The 16,305-nt window shown below is 34.7% G+C and overlaps 2 protein-coding genes across 2 annotated transcripts in view; both read right to left on the bottom strand.

Annotated features, from left to right (window-relative positions):
• Positions 1 to 15,873, bottom strand: part of LOC139130770 (prostaglandin reductase 1-like) — a 48,788-nt gene extending 32,915 nt beyond the window's left edge. Inside the window, exon 1 of the mRNA XM_070696566.1 lies at positions 15,654 to 15,873. Within this exon, the coding sequence (XP_070552667.1) occupies positions 15,654 to 15,828 (175 nt within the window). The 5' untranslated portion in view covers positions 15,829 to 15,873. The remainder of the gene's footprint in view (positions 1 to 15,653) is intronic.
• On the bottom strand, positions 73 to 1,445 carry LOC139145341 (uncharacterized). Its single transcript, XM_070716486.1, has 3 exons — positions 975 to 1,445; positions 707 to 844; positions 73 to 200 (listed from the first exon to the last, which is right to left on the bottom strand). Exons 1-3 carry the CDS (start codon positions 1,396 to 1,398, stop codon positions 73 to 75), a joined length of 690 nt encoding a protein of 229 aa, XP_070572587.1. The 5' UTR covers positions 1,399 to 1,445.
• Positions 15,874 to 16,305: the final 432 nt, after the last annotated feature.

The raw sequence follows: 16,305 nt of genomic DNA, 5'->3' as shown, positions 1-16,305 counted from the left end.
CAAAAGTTACCAGACTTTCACATTTGCTGATGTTAAAATAAACACAGCTACAACTTACCTCTCTACATAGTTTCAGTGATCAGCAAAATGCAAATTACAGTCTTTCATCCTGGCTACAATTAAGTCTGTCATTCCTCTTACATGGACTTCTTTGAAAAGTAGAGGATAGTCATAAGCATAACCATTATGGGCTACCATTACTGTAAGACAAATATGTTTAATAAGTATGACAGTGACACATATTGCAGACCTAAAGCACCTAGCATCCATTCAGTAATCTCCAAGCACTCAGTCTGTTCATCATTATTAAAGGGATTAAGTCACTCTTTTTGACATTATTTTGGTTATTTTAGTTTTGTAATGTTATAAATGTTGTTCTGGTCACTAAATAATGCTTAATCACTGGTTGATAAAGTTCACATGAATTCTTCTTCAGAACAATTTTTGGTACATACCAAAAGTTAAATGATGGAAGAAATAATGCGTTTCGTCTGTGTATAGAGTGTGAGTTGAGCTGTGGGAACCAGTGATTGAGCCCATTTCCATAAGCAGAACAATAAGATAATATTCCACAAGAAACTTCAAACTACAATAATTGAGTGGTGATTAGCAATATGCCCTAAAAAAATAATTTTTATTGTTATTCCTTTTGATCAATAATTTGATTTATTTATAAAACTTAGTTATATTATGTGAGTGTACTTGCCTGGATAAATTGTGCGTTGTAATTTTTCCTGTACTTCCTGTACAAGGGTGGCCACCCAATCTAAGAAGGATGGTAGTGCCGTGGATAGTTTTGGTTTGCCCTGTAACATTCCCTGGGAAATACCTGTCTTCATTGCAACTGGAAAGGGAATGTTTGAAATATAATATTTATTCTTGTGAAAATAATCCGACCCATTCCATAATCATGCATTTTTAAAATTAACTTTCAGTTTTGTTTGAACTTTGCTATTTTAATACTCTATACTAACCTATTGATTTGATCTTTGCAGAAGTCTTAACAAGAGTTGAAAACTCTAGAGGAGTTTCCAGATGCTGGATTCTGTGGGGTATGTATGCACTGGCACCAATCTCTATGATACTATCTCTGTGTGTGTTTCCACCAGTACCCTCTAAATCAAAGATAATAAATATCCTTGATTGCAAAGAGGGTACTTGTTCAATTCCAGCTTCAGTCCCAGTACCATAGGTAGATGAAGTTGCTGCAGCTTGAGTACTGGCGTTGTTGGTAGCAACTGTACTAGATGGAGTGGTTGTGACAGTAGGTGTTGCTGAAGCCATGTTGTCTTCAGTGATGACAGTCTCATCCTCATCACTGCTGTCACTCTGATCAACAGCCATACTTTTGCCCACATATTGAACAGTTGTCACACCAGTGGCTCTAATACTGTCCATTCTAGTCTTCTCATGCCGCAAGCGACGCTTCCTGTTCTTCTTTGTGTAGCTCTGTGTTTGAGACATGCAATTCACTAATCTAATAATTCTAATAGAAAAAAGACTGTAGGTACATTGTATATCACATTGAGCACTTGTAGAGAATGCCCTATCCCAATAAAATGCTGTGTTAACTATAGACTGCTAAAATGGTATGAGCCTCATCAGTAGAAAAGCACAGAGTGCAGCCAGACTGTCATTGCACAGATACAAATTAATTTAAATTAATACAGACTTCTGCATCAACTTCACATTACATTTGACACTGCTGTATTATTTTTTAAAACATTTTTGTCAAGGGTTGATTTCCTTAATAATGACGTGTGTGCAATCCCTGATTTTAATGGGTTTGGAAATTCACCAGAATTCAGTGAAGAATTGATGATGCGTGTAATTGCCAGAGATACTTGACACACACAATGCTTTAGTAATACTGTTTGTGTGAGATCATGATTTTAGGCCTTAGTGGGTAGCGAACTATAAATTCCTCAATAAAATCAATGTAGAATGCAAACATTTGATGTCAGTGTGACAAACTACTAATTATACAAATGTAGAAAGGTGCCATTAAGATACAGGATACCTTTTCTTGATGACTTCCTGATTTCATTCTCTGCTTTCTTCAGTCGCCACTGTCTTTGCTGCTCTAACACTGTTCTAACTGCTGTTTCAGGAACATCAACTTCTAAGTAAAGGAACAGCAGCAGTTTCCAAATTGGTCCAATATTCTAGGTAAGTAAAATATTTATGTCTCTAGTTTTAATTCATATCTGAAACACAATTGGCCTATTTTCTGTTATATGGTTTGTCAAATCATTGTCACTTGTGTTTGACAATGATTCAACATACCTAAATGATGAACTCTGTGAGATGCATTACAAATAAAATATTTACTGTACTAACAGCATGATGAATGTCTCCTTTTGTGAGTCACTCCAAAATGATCTGTTTCCCTCAGCCTTCACCTGTGAGGAACATGTTAATAGGGGTGACTCACAATCCCTTGGGTAGACAGCCATATACTGTTACCCTCATAGCAAATCAATAGATGTAATATACCAAGTTATTTTTTTGGTAAGGAATAAAACAATAAAAAACACTCAACATGCTAAACCATGATTTTGTCCCATGTCACATTGAAGTGTATTATTAATGATGGTATTTTCCAATTTTACCTTGTGCAAGATTGCCATATCCGTCTTCATACAGTAGTGTTTGTGACCTAGGTAAATCCTTTTGTCTCTGTATTTTAGTGCAGCCAGCGAGTGGAAGGCCTCAGCAACATTTGTTGTGAATTTACCAGCAGGATTAATGTATTCTTCTGGCTTGTTAGCTACTTTCTGCATGATGTCTGTGAATTTCTTTAACTGTTCTGGACAATTCACCAAGTTTGTAGTGCTGTAAGGTTTACCGTCTTTCTTCTGAAAATAATTTTAACATTTAAAAAAAATTACTTGAAAATGTAAATTAGACACATTTCAATTGTAGAAGTAGAACATTTTATCATGGAGAATGTAAGAAGACATTATTAATCATTATATTATTAATAATAGCTTTGAGACTTGCATCTTTATATTACAGGTGTATAAATGATCCTGACAATGATACACACCTTAGGATGAAATCTGCACCATTCTGAAGAATGATCGTCAGAGTAGTGTCGTGGAAAATTCATCACTGCCTCTGCAAATTCCTTGAGCGGATTTTCTGCTTTCAGGATGTCTTCCGAATTTACAAAGTGATTGAATGACTCCTTGAATGCATCCAAAAATTATGCTGTAAAACGTTTGCACTTGGTACTGCACTATTGAACAAGAAAATTTGTAACAAAAGATGTTTTTATAGTATTTCATGAAGCCATATACCACAATCTCTTATTATATTCCATATACAATGACTGACTATTCAACATGGATATAATACTCACAATAACTTCAAAATATGGTTTCATAATTTATGGAGTGCTGGCACCCGTTCAGATATCCACAACATGATGAATAAAATAAAGAGAGTAGTCTTAATCTGCTGTTTTGATTGACACACCACTACTGTAAATTCATAACATATCGCTATTTGCACATTTCTCATATAATTTGGTTGATTCTGTAAGCTCACATCAACTTTGCTGTGTTGCAACCAGAAGTAGATAATTCCTAGTGAATTTTAATGTAACCATCATAAAATTTGTTGTTGGTGTAATAAATATCAAGTTTAATGAAGGAATATTATTTTTGCTTCTATCATCCACATACTTTCCAAACATAAAAGTTTCCAACGTCCTTCCAAAGGAACCCATCTTACCTTACATTTCACTTGTGACAAGTTTGCCAATTCACCATAGAGAGTTTTCTGAACATGATTGCTGCAGTAAGTGACTTCAGCTTCAGGAAACAACTCCACCAATATATTGCCGAGAGCTGCATCTTTGTCTGCAATTAGCCGGCTGATGGTGATACCTGAAGCTTTGACACTGTGACAGATTTCACTAAACATGTCTCCCTCAGCCCCAGCACTTGTTCCCTCCCAATTATGTCCCTGGCCAAGTTTGGTTCGGTGAGCTGACAAATGACATGACAGTGTATGTGGGCAGCCAGTTTCTTGGTCTTGTCACCCCCTTAATTTTTTTATCATTGTCCAATTCCATCTGATTAAAACAAACATTACAATTAAATCTCAGTACATTTTTTTCAATTGCATGACACAACTTTCCCTCTTGACATTTTCCACAGTTTGTTTGCTCCACAAAATTAATAATAGTTTCTGATGTTGTAACGATAGGATTGTGAGATGATTGAGTTGAAAGAGATGAATTTATTAATGATGAAGGAAAAGAAAATTCTTCTTGGGAAATATATTGATTTAATTTTTCGTGATGTGATATTTTATCTGATTGGTAATGCAATGGGATTTGTTTGATTGGCTAATAGGAGATATGGTAAAATTTGTAGTAGAATTATTTGATGGATCTATTTGGGGCCCTTCAGTAGAAGAGTCTGCACTGACTTCCAGTCCGTCTGGACAAGAGCTAGAGAGAATGGGAAATGGCGAAAAAGTTTAGTCTCAACTAATGCGATGGGTGTAATATTGTCAAAACTGACGAGCCCTAGCTGCAGTCGCAGCTCTTGCAGTTTTTTTCCCGGCGAGTACGGGTTGCAACGGAAAAATGAGATCTCCTTTTTCCGTGGCAACTCATACTCCCCCGGGGAAAACATACGAGAGCGCGAGCTACGACTGCAGCTAACGAAGCCCTATAGACATCAGATCGCATCATTGGTGCAGTGAATCACTATACTATCGATGTTTGTACTCCACAACGGAACATTGAAAACATCACAACAGTGTACTTCCATCATCCCGAAGAATGACAACACAATGAACTTCCTCACACGAAAAGAAGCGAAGCATCGGGCGACACTTACCACTTTCCGATGCGGAAGTCAAAGTCCTGAAGTCGGCATCTCCCGATCCCGGTATCTTGTGCTGCTCACTCCAACGTAAATGACTGGCAGCGACAGCCACACGTTGTCTTTTGGGTTTTCGGGGCATTGGTATCAAAATCTCTCCAAAATTTCGTGGAAAATTTCACTTTTGACAAAAAGTTACACACCGATGTTCAACTACCGGCCTGTACAATTTTCGGTCAAGTAAGGTTATGTTTACATCTGTGTACGCAAGCGCAGTAGGTAAGTCTCGCATTTTACGTGAACTTTGAACTCACGTTACTAACAAGATTATGCAAATTTTATGCTAATATCACTAGGGAAAAGATACCGGTGCCCCATCTTAAGGTAGTATGGCACCTCGAAAGTGAAAGACTTAAACTTTTGCTCTAACTTTCCTCAAGGAATCTTTCAATCATTCTCTTTCAAAATCAAGAATAAAAATAGGGGGTCACCGTGCAAATTTTGGTACTAGAGAAACAAATTACCCAAGATTTACCGATATTAGAAATTCAAAATGGCCGCCATTCCTATGGTAACTCTATGGAGAAAAATAAAAATTTTCGAATTTTGAAAAACTAAGCCGGTGAAAAGTTTTCTTTCACCAAGAGCTTTAAAATGAACCCCCACATGTGGTATATCAGGAGAGAATTGTAAAAGTTTGAGAGTCCGAATGTCTGTCACTGAGGTGCGTTCTACCTTAAGCCGAGTTACTTGCAGTCAAGTTGAGGGGTCAGGCCAAGTACGCTTTGGGAAATTTGATATTAGTTCGAGTTGGTCCTGACCGAGTTTTTATTGAGGCCAAATTGATTCGACCCGACACGGAAAGACCTTTGGAATATGCTATCGCATTCGCATTACAAATAGAATAGTCAGCTAGTTTTACGCGTGAAGTTCAGAAATTTGTTTGCACGTGTTTGACCATAGTGTTACCATCAACTTTGCTGAGAATGCAAAATCTGTTTTCGTTTGCTCATGTTCAACCGCCACGGAAGGTCACCTCTGTTGACCAATATAATTGTGAATGAATCTTTATTGATAAAATACATACATACAACACGTTTTTTGTATTGTTTTACCAAGGTACAAGTTCCGTCATATGCTTGTTTATGTCCGAAAAATTGTATGGATCAACTCAATAAACACTTTTGTGAGAGATGGCATATATAATCTTGATTATAAAATTTAGTCTTGGCACAATCTTTGCGGTCTAGACTTTTTAGTCCAGTCAATCTACGCCAAAAAAGGGGTCAACCTAGGACTAATTGCAACAGAAATTATTTCTTCACCATGCATTTTGGAAAGGTCCTAGAATTAACATACTAAAAGTATAATAAAATCTAAGGGGTGCAACAGTGCCTAATTTGCATAAATGTAAAGGGGGCTCATGGGTATAAAATTGTCGCTGATAGATGGTTTCTACTTAAAATATGTGGCTAAACATGATTTTGATACAGGTTTTTTGGCTTATTTGCCTCCTTTTTGGTCTAGGCAATGTTGTTGAAAATATTTTGTCGTCATAGAAATATTCCTCATTTGCATAAATCCAATATGGCCGCCACAACACTTCACTTTTCTTAGTTTTTCTCGGACTATTTTTAAGCTACTACTGACAGCAATAGAATAATTTTTTCACATTGTATTTTAGACAAGTCCTAGAATAACATACTAAAAGCCGAGTACAATCTAGAATTGTAAACAGTGCCTAATTTGCATAGATGTAAAAGATTATGGGTACAAAACTTAGTGCTGATAGAATGTTTCTTCTAAAAATAATTGGCTAACATGATATGTTATGCAGGTTTTGGCTTATTTGCCTTGTTTTTGGTTTAAGTAATGTTGATGGAAATATCTAGTCGTCATAGAAATATTACTTATTTGCATAAATCCAATATGGCCGCCACAACCTTCACTTTTCTTTGTATTTTTCCCAATTAACAACTATTTTTAAGCTAAGTCTGACAGCAATAGAATTATTTATACACTGTGTATTTCAGAGAAGTCCTACAATGACATACTAAAAGCCTCGTACAATCTAGAAATGTAAACAATGCCTAATTTGCATATATGTAAAAAGATTATGGTTATTAACTAGGTGCTGATAGAATGTTGCTACTAAAAATATTCGGCTAAACATGATATATGCGGATTTTGGGCTTATTTGCCTTGTGTTTGATTCAGGCAAGGTTGATTAAAATATTTTGTCGTCATAGAAATATTCTTCATTTGCATAAATCCAATATGGCCGCCACAACACTTCACTTTTCTTTGTATGTCCCTTATTAGTAACTATATAACCTATTTCTGACAGCAAGAGAATTTAATTTTTCTTTGTGTATTTTAGAGAGGTCCTAGAATGACATACTAAAAGTCCAATACAATCTAAGAGGTATAACATTACCTAATATGTATAGATATAAACGGATAATGGGAGCAATACATTCACTGATAAAAGAAATATGCATATTGAATTGAGAAAAATGCGACATCATGTTCAAGTAATGTATGCATTTATCTTAATTTTTGTCCAGGCAATATTTTTGAATACATTTTATCGCCCGAGAAATATTCCTAATTTGCCTAAATCAAGTATAGCTGCCACTGCATTTCGCTTAAAAATTATATTTAATCTACACAACAAGTAGTTTTTGTTTCCACTCTGTATTGAATGTGGAGAATGACAAACAAAATGACTATTAAGAGGGGAGACAGTGCATAATTTGAATAAATATAAAACTTAGAAAAGGGAACAAAATCGTTGCTGTTAATATATTTCTTAAAAATATATTCAGCAAATTGATATTTAATTCAAGCAATTTGATTATTTAATGTACTTTTTGTGTTTGTAGGCAATGCATAAAATCATTTAAGACTCCTCATTTTACATAACTGCAATGTGCCCCTCCTACCACTTTACTTTTCCCTTTTTTGACCTATAGTATAAATGACTATATATAATGTTAAAAAACAACGGAGATCATTAGAACTAAATTTTAGTAGGGTCATGGAAGTTACATATCGCAAGCTTAAAGGCCTGTGTTGGCACCAGATTTTCTCATCAGAAAATTTACCCACAAGATTACAATTTCAATGGAAAACAAAAGGCTATTACACATCAATCATTCTCTTACAGACTAGAACAAAGGCGATCCCAGGGATCGCGAAAAGTGCATTTAATGAAGTTGTGCATAAGACAGCTAATTTACCCAAATGCTAAATGGGTCATAGATGCTATACACACCTGGTGCTGATAATCTATTTACGAAAGTGATTTAAGAGATAAGCTGACATTGTAATGACTATGTAACATCATTTTTTGTTTTTAGTTCAGGGAATGTTTCAGAATATATCTTACAGCGATAAAAAAATATTATTTGCATTTGTCCAATAAGTCAACCATGTCACTTCCTTTTTCTAATTGGAATATGAATTATTTCTTCACCTTAAATACTTAAAGGTCCAAGAAAGGTATATTCAAAGTCTAATACAATCTACATTGTACAAAGGGCTAATTTTAAAAGATTTTATAGGAAATGCCTACACTGTATTAAATGTAATAATTTAAACTTGAAATGTTTTACAATATCGTAAAGAGAGATTGGAAGTTTTTACTAACATTGCCAAATATATTTTACCTAATTTTGAGCAATTCCTCATGTGCATAAATCCTATATGATGACCATTAAAATAATTTTCTTTAATTTTTCAAATTGACGTCAACTTATTTTAATTAATTATGTTATCAGTAAAATGAGAAGTTACATTAAGAGACACTACTTGTTTAAGTTATTTAATACTTTAAATTCTTCCTATCGAAAGATGTCCATTTTATAACTTGAATGAACATTTTGCTCAGTACAAAGAAATTGACATGGTTATTTATTTTCTGTGTATTTTAACTCATTGTAATGATTATATACAAATAGGGCCTACAGAATGAAAAGCCCTGTAAAAATAACCAATGATTTATTCGTATAGTTCATTTCAATTATCTAGAGAATTTGCATAATGTCAATAACATTGTCAACTTACTGGACGGGTCAGTCACAATCAGGGTGCGCTAGAGTGTGTCACTTAGTTCAAAATTTCAAGTTCATGATAACTGTCCAGTTAAATAATATGTTGAAAGGTTACGGTATGGGGCATATCTTCCTAAAATTTGGTGAAGCAAACGTCATTAGTTTTACCACAGTGCACATTGTTTTATATGGTCGACGCAGTGTCACGGACGCTACAGAGATGTTGTACATGAAACACAAATGTCATAATAAAATTTTAAACAATGATTTGTTAAAGTTTTCTTATGTTATTACAATATAAAAGATACATATTGGCATTAAAATAAGCTATACTTGGTATGATTTACTTAATTTTTCCATGAATAAACAGGACCTCAAGTTTAGTGAGAAATACAACAATATTGATCATATTTTTTAATAGGACTTTCAACTTCTCTATGTCCTTCCGCTGGTATGCTGTACTTAAAAAGTTTCATTGTCATTAATTAACCATGCCATAGCAACAATATTAATACCATTCGTGTAATCAAAATGAACTTCTTTCTAAAATATTTTCTGTTTAGTATGACATGTAATTTCGTCACGGACGCTACCAAAATCAAACTTGAAAGTTAGGTCAATTTGAAAATAAAAAGCAATTAACAATCTGATTTTTTCTTTCTCTTTTCTCCAAAACCTTTCTCTATCAAACATTTAAATTGTGAAAATTGTGTCAAAACATTGACAATTTCTTTAAATTGAACAAGAAAGCTATAGCAACTACTGCAAAAATCAGTTGGAGTAAAAAATCACTGCAGCTGAGCTTACTTCTGGGATCAACCCTTGAGTCGTTTTCTAACGACACTCCTCATGGTCTATAAAACGAGCATCTAAAACAAATCCTTCTTACAAAATCATAGCTCGTTATGTAACTTTGACCACATGTGAAGGAGTAAGCATCCGTCGATATCCGGAACGAAAACCGAAAAGTCGGTGAGTTAATTCAAACACACTTTACCCATATCGCTCAATCAGTTAAAAGGTTTAACGATTGCGGTGTTAACAACGGGAACTGAATTTTTTTAAAAATTTGTCTCCATTTTATGCCACAACTTATCGCATAAAACCAAGATGCAATCTGTCATCGAATTGGTACTACAATCAACCAAACTGAAAAGATTCCTGAGCAATACAGAAAACATCATCTGGCAAAGGAAATCAAAAACTGAGAGAGCTGCCATATAAGTAATCAAAGTTGGCGGCATGAATTAAATAAACCAATACTCTCCTCAGACCAAACCGATTTCAAAGGCCGTTTACAGCAAATATTGTTAACGAAACCATGAAACCTGGGAATGGCTAAACACAGAGAAATAAGATTTATTTCTCGAAACAGCCTTTCACAACATGCTTTTCAAACACCGGAAAGCAGGCACCAATATCGACCAGAAATCTATTACAAAGTCCATGAAAAATTGACACAAACCAAAAGTTCGATTAATCATTTTAAATGCCTTTTAAAACAAGTAATCGTTGTCAGATTAGTACAACATTTACTGTTAACATAACGAGCACTAGCAACACTCAAAATACGCCCTAAAACAAAAATCCTTGTAAGTGTCCAGAAAGTCCGGTCGATGCTGGGTCACGTTAATTATAATATGACACCACACACCGGATCGCTCACTATAGAGTCAGTCAATAGTGGCTAACTCTCTCAATAAAGAATCTGGCTTCTCCTCCTCGAGGAGGAAGATGACTTCATCACACAACCAAGCGGAGATACAAAACAAGAGAGCGACTGATGAAGGAACCCCATTTTTGGTTCCCAAACACCATTAAGACGAATCACTCAGTCAACAAACCGGTTTACTGGGGACCTAGATCACATGTCTAGGGTCAAAGCACTATCAATTCACCGGTGTCTCACCATGTATTCCACACAAAATAAATGCAATGATCCTTTTATTCACCATATCGTAATACTAAACAATCTTGGTAGAGCCGATGTGTGGAGTTGCCCTCATTTTCCTTTATATAAAATGTGGTGGTTATTTCACATTTAGATTGGCTTATAATCTGAAAAACAATGTTTGCATTTTATTGTAGCATCCGTGACATAATGAATTGAAATGGAATACACAATAATAAATGCATATACAGCACAGAATTCATTGTTCTTTTCACTAGAATTCTAATAACATATTCAATATAATTACTGCATTCTTAAAAAACACCAATCTAAGTGTTACAGTTGAGGCTCAACATAACTTTTTGAGTGTTTTATTACTTTTTAAAAAATCAATTTTGTGCAAATTTACAATTTTATGCCTTGAAGACATTTTGTAACCCAACTCCATGTATGTACACACAATACGCACTAGTATTTATATGTTTCAGTGGATTAACTGCTTTAAAATGTTTTAAATAGTTATTAATTATGACTATGTAGTAAACACCGTCACGGACGCTACACCGTCACGGATGCTACATTTCCATATTTTAGGAATATTAATAGTGAACGCAAGGGACAGTAATTATATAATTTGTTTAATTAAGGTAGGCACCTATTGACACATAGGCCTGTGACATCAGATCTTTTATAACTCCTGTTGTCCTTAAGATATGAGTGTGTCACGGACGCTACAAGAAATTCCGACCACAACGATCTCCATTTTCATTTATTCACAAAACAATATATATGCAATTTTATTTAAATTTTGGTGTATAAAATGCTTGCCATGGATGTTGAGGTTGGAATTAAATTCAATATTAGAATATTTTATCCATTTTTCTACATATAAACTAAAGGTATATGTACTTATGGTCATATAACACAAAAAACATAACGATGTTACAGTTTGGTAAAAATACCACAGTTTCTGTTCCGATGCACATAATCACATGAAATAACTTGTGAAAGAAAGGTTAGGTATTCTGCAAAAACATATGTAAGCCAAAAATTCCACAATTTTAACACTGTGTTCCAAAAAACATTTTGAAATTATGTACAGTTTGAAGTGAAACAGCATAACGCTACTTTTTACAGTTTTTAAAGGCATTTTTGTGGATGTTCAACCAAACCTGCACAATATATGCAATATTTCTTTATGTGACCAAGTTAGTTGCAACTATTACTATTTATTAGAAACAAATAAGCAATATAATATTAGTCTGAATAGCAGCTATATGTCCATAACAGATGAAAATCATCAAGCGCACCCTGATTGTGACTGACCCGTGGAAGATTTGGATTTTCTTAATGCATACCAAAATGCTTGGCCAAATAACCAACACTTTGTACAAGCGAGGCTGAAGAAAATTTGTGTTTCAGCTCTATTTTCTTTTATTTTCACCCTTATCCCGTATTACTAATATAGATTAAGTGTTGGTAAAATGTAATTAAAGACCAGGTTGTGTGGTCCTGGTAAATCAGATATACTTTTGACTGTGTGCAACTTGCCTGTTCATGCCACATACAGAAATTTATGATAATAATGATAAATAAAATAATAATGATCATGATGATGTAGAGATACAATTGTTATACTATATTGCCAATTATCATGAAATATGGATAAGGAAACTGTTCCTTTATTAGCTGAAAGACATTACAATAATCAAAGGACACTGCATTTCTCAAATTTTGAAATTTCTTGAAGACAACAATTGAAAATTATATATAAAGTCATATATAATGGACTGAAGAGAGAGATTTCCTGTTTAATCTTACCGTACACAGCCATAGCATTTAAGGAAAAACTGAAAACAATCTGTTGACTGAATCATGATAATCTAAATCACTGGTAAATGCAAATCTAGATACTTTTCATAATGTTACATGGTCTAGCTGCTCTTTCAAATTTTCATGACCGTGAAACAAGAAAACCAAAATGTGAAGGGATTTGCATCACAGAAGCTGCCGGTAACGAGTTTATCAATTAGGATATCAAATTTGGACATCAAATTATCATAAAATTGGTTATCCTGTATTTTGAGCCTTATGGAAGTCTCACCTCAGATTGGCCAGACTCTCAATTCCTTAAGTGATCGATCTTATTGGTGATAATACAAAAGTCTAATAATCTGCAAATGGGAAGTCCATTACATAACAGCCCCATGAGTGATACTTGCACATCTAAGATCTGATATGATACGCAGTACAATTATATCATCCTATGCTTCACATCTTTTCATTGAGTTGCCCTTCCCCATACTTATGGGTTCTACCATGAACTGCAGCAGCATGAATAACCCCAGAAGAAAGCAAAATGTAGACTTTCTGTTGTCAATGAAAGGATTCTGGCTGTAAACAAATGAACCACCTAGAGGAAGATGTAAACAGAGAGGAAGAGGAAGAAATTTTGATATGATAATGACCATCATAATAATTGTCATCACCACTACCATCATGGTAATTAAAATGATGTTCGTATTTATACTAATGATAGTTTAATAATGAGAAAGATGATTCACAGGCACAACTGTTAAGTATGGGGAATGAATATTTCCATCGTCATTGAAGATAGTGACCAAAAGCATAAAATATTCCTTCAAAAATTTTACTGCAATCGAACATGTTGTAGGATAAAATGACTGAAAATGACAATTGATGTCAAAATATTGAACACGTCCAATGATTTTTTATGAATAACCTTATCGTCGTAAAAGAAAGAAGAATATCCAAAGAAAGAATTCTGATTCCCTTTATTTAAATAGTAATGCTCTGAAACTCTTCTCTTTATTCATTGCATTTCTGAATAATCAGAAAATGTCAATGGAAGCTATTGTAGTCTTATTGTATTCAAAAGACCGTTTGTGTCAATTATGCAAATTAGGCCTTTTGTATTAAAATAATTAGCATGCAAATTAGGTCAACCTCATTTGTTTTAGGTAATTCTTGCAAAACCGTAACAATTTCATTGAGAAAAAAATTGTTTAAATATGAGCTTAAACATTGATTTTGTCTGAAATAGTGGAAAAACTGCGAATATATGCAAATTACTTAATTTGCATAATCTTTATTGTTCAAGACATTTAGAAAATAACTTGTTGAACCTTACTAAATTGTGTTGCAATGAAAAAAGTCACTTGAATTCAGTTTACATGTCCAAAATGTGAGTATAGCAGTCATTTTAAAGACGATATATAGCTAATTTGAATATATGCAAATTTAACCAATTTGCACCCCTTATATTTTCCTATACTTTTAACATGTCATTAGTGAGACCTTTCCAAAGGTCATGGTGAAGAAATAATTTCTGTTGCAATTAGTCCTAGGTTAAACCCTAAATTGACTGGACTATTTGATCTTGATCATTTCATTCTTCCTTAATACAGTGAAATAGATCTTCATAGTGTATTCTGGGTACTGTTGGTCACAACGCACTATTTTTTTACACCTACTGATGTCTCTCAGTGTACGTCAGTTAAGAATAAAAGGTATTTTGACATGGGAAACGCATCTTGAAAATTGCAAAGTCATTGACGTCTGACGTCATTTCTCTTAGCATGCTCCATATGTCATCAAATGAATTATTATGTCGATCCCCGTGCACAACTTGCGGACACTGAAATATTGTTGGTGTCGACCTGGAGTAATGCTAGCTTCATTTAGAGCCAGCATATATCTTATCCACCTGTGAAAAGGCAATAGTTTACACAGACGTTCAATGTTTGAACATCGAACTGAGCAGGTCAAGGGTTTTTGGGTGAAACATGAGTTTTTTATCCTAGCAACCATACAATGAGACAACGCGACGGCAAAAGCAAGTAGCATCACCAGGCGACGCGTATGATGGTTAAAAATTGCAGGGCGAAGTTATCGTACGGTAAACACTGTTTTCGCTACAATCATTCACCATGGACAATGATACATGGGGTTGTTTATTTGCTATTGAGTACGGTCTCCGCGGACGAAAACGAGTAAGAGAAAATAACTCTTCATATTATATCAGATAAAAAGAGGAACATTATCTTAAATTTACTTGGTGTACACCACCTCTTACTTCCATGTGCCATCGTTGTAACCAAAACTATTAACAGTCATTACATTTTTCTTGTACAAGATGATGCACGCTATAGTGTAAGATATTGCCCACTATATCTAATTTATGTCGATATGTATGTATGTATGTATGTATGTATGTATGTATGTATGTATGCATGCATGCATGCATGCATGCATGCATGTATGTATGTATGTATGTATGATGTATGTATGTATGTATGTGTGTGTGTTTGTGTGTGTGTGAGAATGTATGTACCAGTACCAATGCCAAACTAAAATGCCAAAGTTCAAGGACTCTTGAGAACGATGATTGGGAATTTGATGTGTTATGGTCGGTGACACCCAGGGTAATATTTTACTCTAATATAATAAATAATTACAATCCTTCTCTAGCAGAGGAAAAGAAAACTAATCATCATTAATGCTGATTAATCGACGCTGTAAAATAAACGTTCTGATTTGATCTCATAATATCACCACAAAGACTTTTATTTGTCAAACTTCAGTAGAGAAATGATCATGAATAGACATTATAAGAGGCAAACCTAGCTACAGCGGCGCAAATTGTGTTCGAATGGCTTAGGTACGGTGTCCCCCTTAACAAGATGGTCGAACAAGGAGAGGCGTCGCATGAATTAAAAGGGACCCAAACTGTAGGACATTGGATAACTCATATTCGCGAGACAAAAGGCAGAGTTCTGCGCTGCTGTCAGATAGAGTTAAAATCGAGCACTTGGATACTGCAGTACCCGTGAGTGCAATACTGACCTCCATCCTTGATTTCTGGAAGCTCTTCTTCAACCAGTTTTAAATCGCTCTCCTTCGGAAATCCATCGAATTGCGCGGCTTTTATGAATCTCTTTGCCTTCACCATTGTCCTGTGGTAAATGCTTCGACGGGATAAAGAAGGAAAGGTCCGGAAAAGACTGAAGACCAATTTCATGTACGCTCGATCCCACTCTGTGGAGTAAACGCGTTGATTCACTCCACGTCTAAATTTAACGGCACATCATGAATAATAATGAGCATAACAGATAACGAATAACGCTGGAGTAACGACACGCCCTAATGCCATATGTGTATAATTAGAGGGTGGAGTTAACACTCTATAAGTGCTTTATATCCTCCAGGCAGCATAAAACCCACAACAAAATTTTCTCCATTAAGCTTTGGCTACAAACAACAAAGACGAGAATAAAATTCGAAATTTGAAAAAATACACGTCAAAGTAAAAACATGTATCTGATAGTTATGGTGACTTTGTTTCCAATAATACAGACAAGTAGATACATTCCTTATGTCCCGGATCAACCAGAAACAGGTGGTCTGAGACAGGTCGAAGGTTATGTTGAAGTAGATGTAGAACTGATGTACTACCTGATAAATTTTAAGAGTGCCGAGCTCCAATAATAACTTATCT

Source organism: Ptychodera flava, chromosome 1 (assembly GCF_041260155.1).
Source record: "Ptychodera flava strain L36383 chromosome 1, AS_Pfla_20210202, whole genome shotgun sequence".
Taxonomy (NCBI): Eukaryota; Metazoa; Hemichordata; class Enteropneusta; family Ptychoderidae; genus Ptychodera; species Ptychodera flava.
The sequence above is the reverse complement of the archived record's forward strand: the minus strand, read 5'-3'. Positions and strand labels throughout refer to the sequence as shown.

Coding starts and splice junctions, on each gene's coding strand:
- LOC139145341 (XM_070716486.1), bottom strand. CDS start 1,398: ATGGACAGTATTAGAGCCACTGGTGTGACAACTGTTCAATATGTGGGC. Junction 845..974: donor TGCAAAGATCAAATCAATAG/GTTAGTATAGAG, acceptor TTCCCTTTCCAG/TTGCAATGAAGACAGGTATT. Junction 201..706: donor ACAACGCACAATTTATCCAG/GCAAGTACACTC, acceptor TTTGTCTTACAG/TAATGGTAGCCCATAATGGT.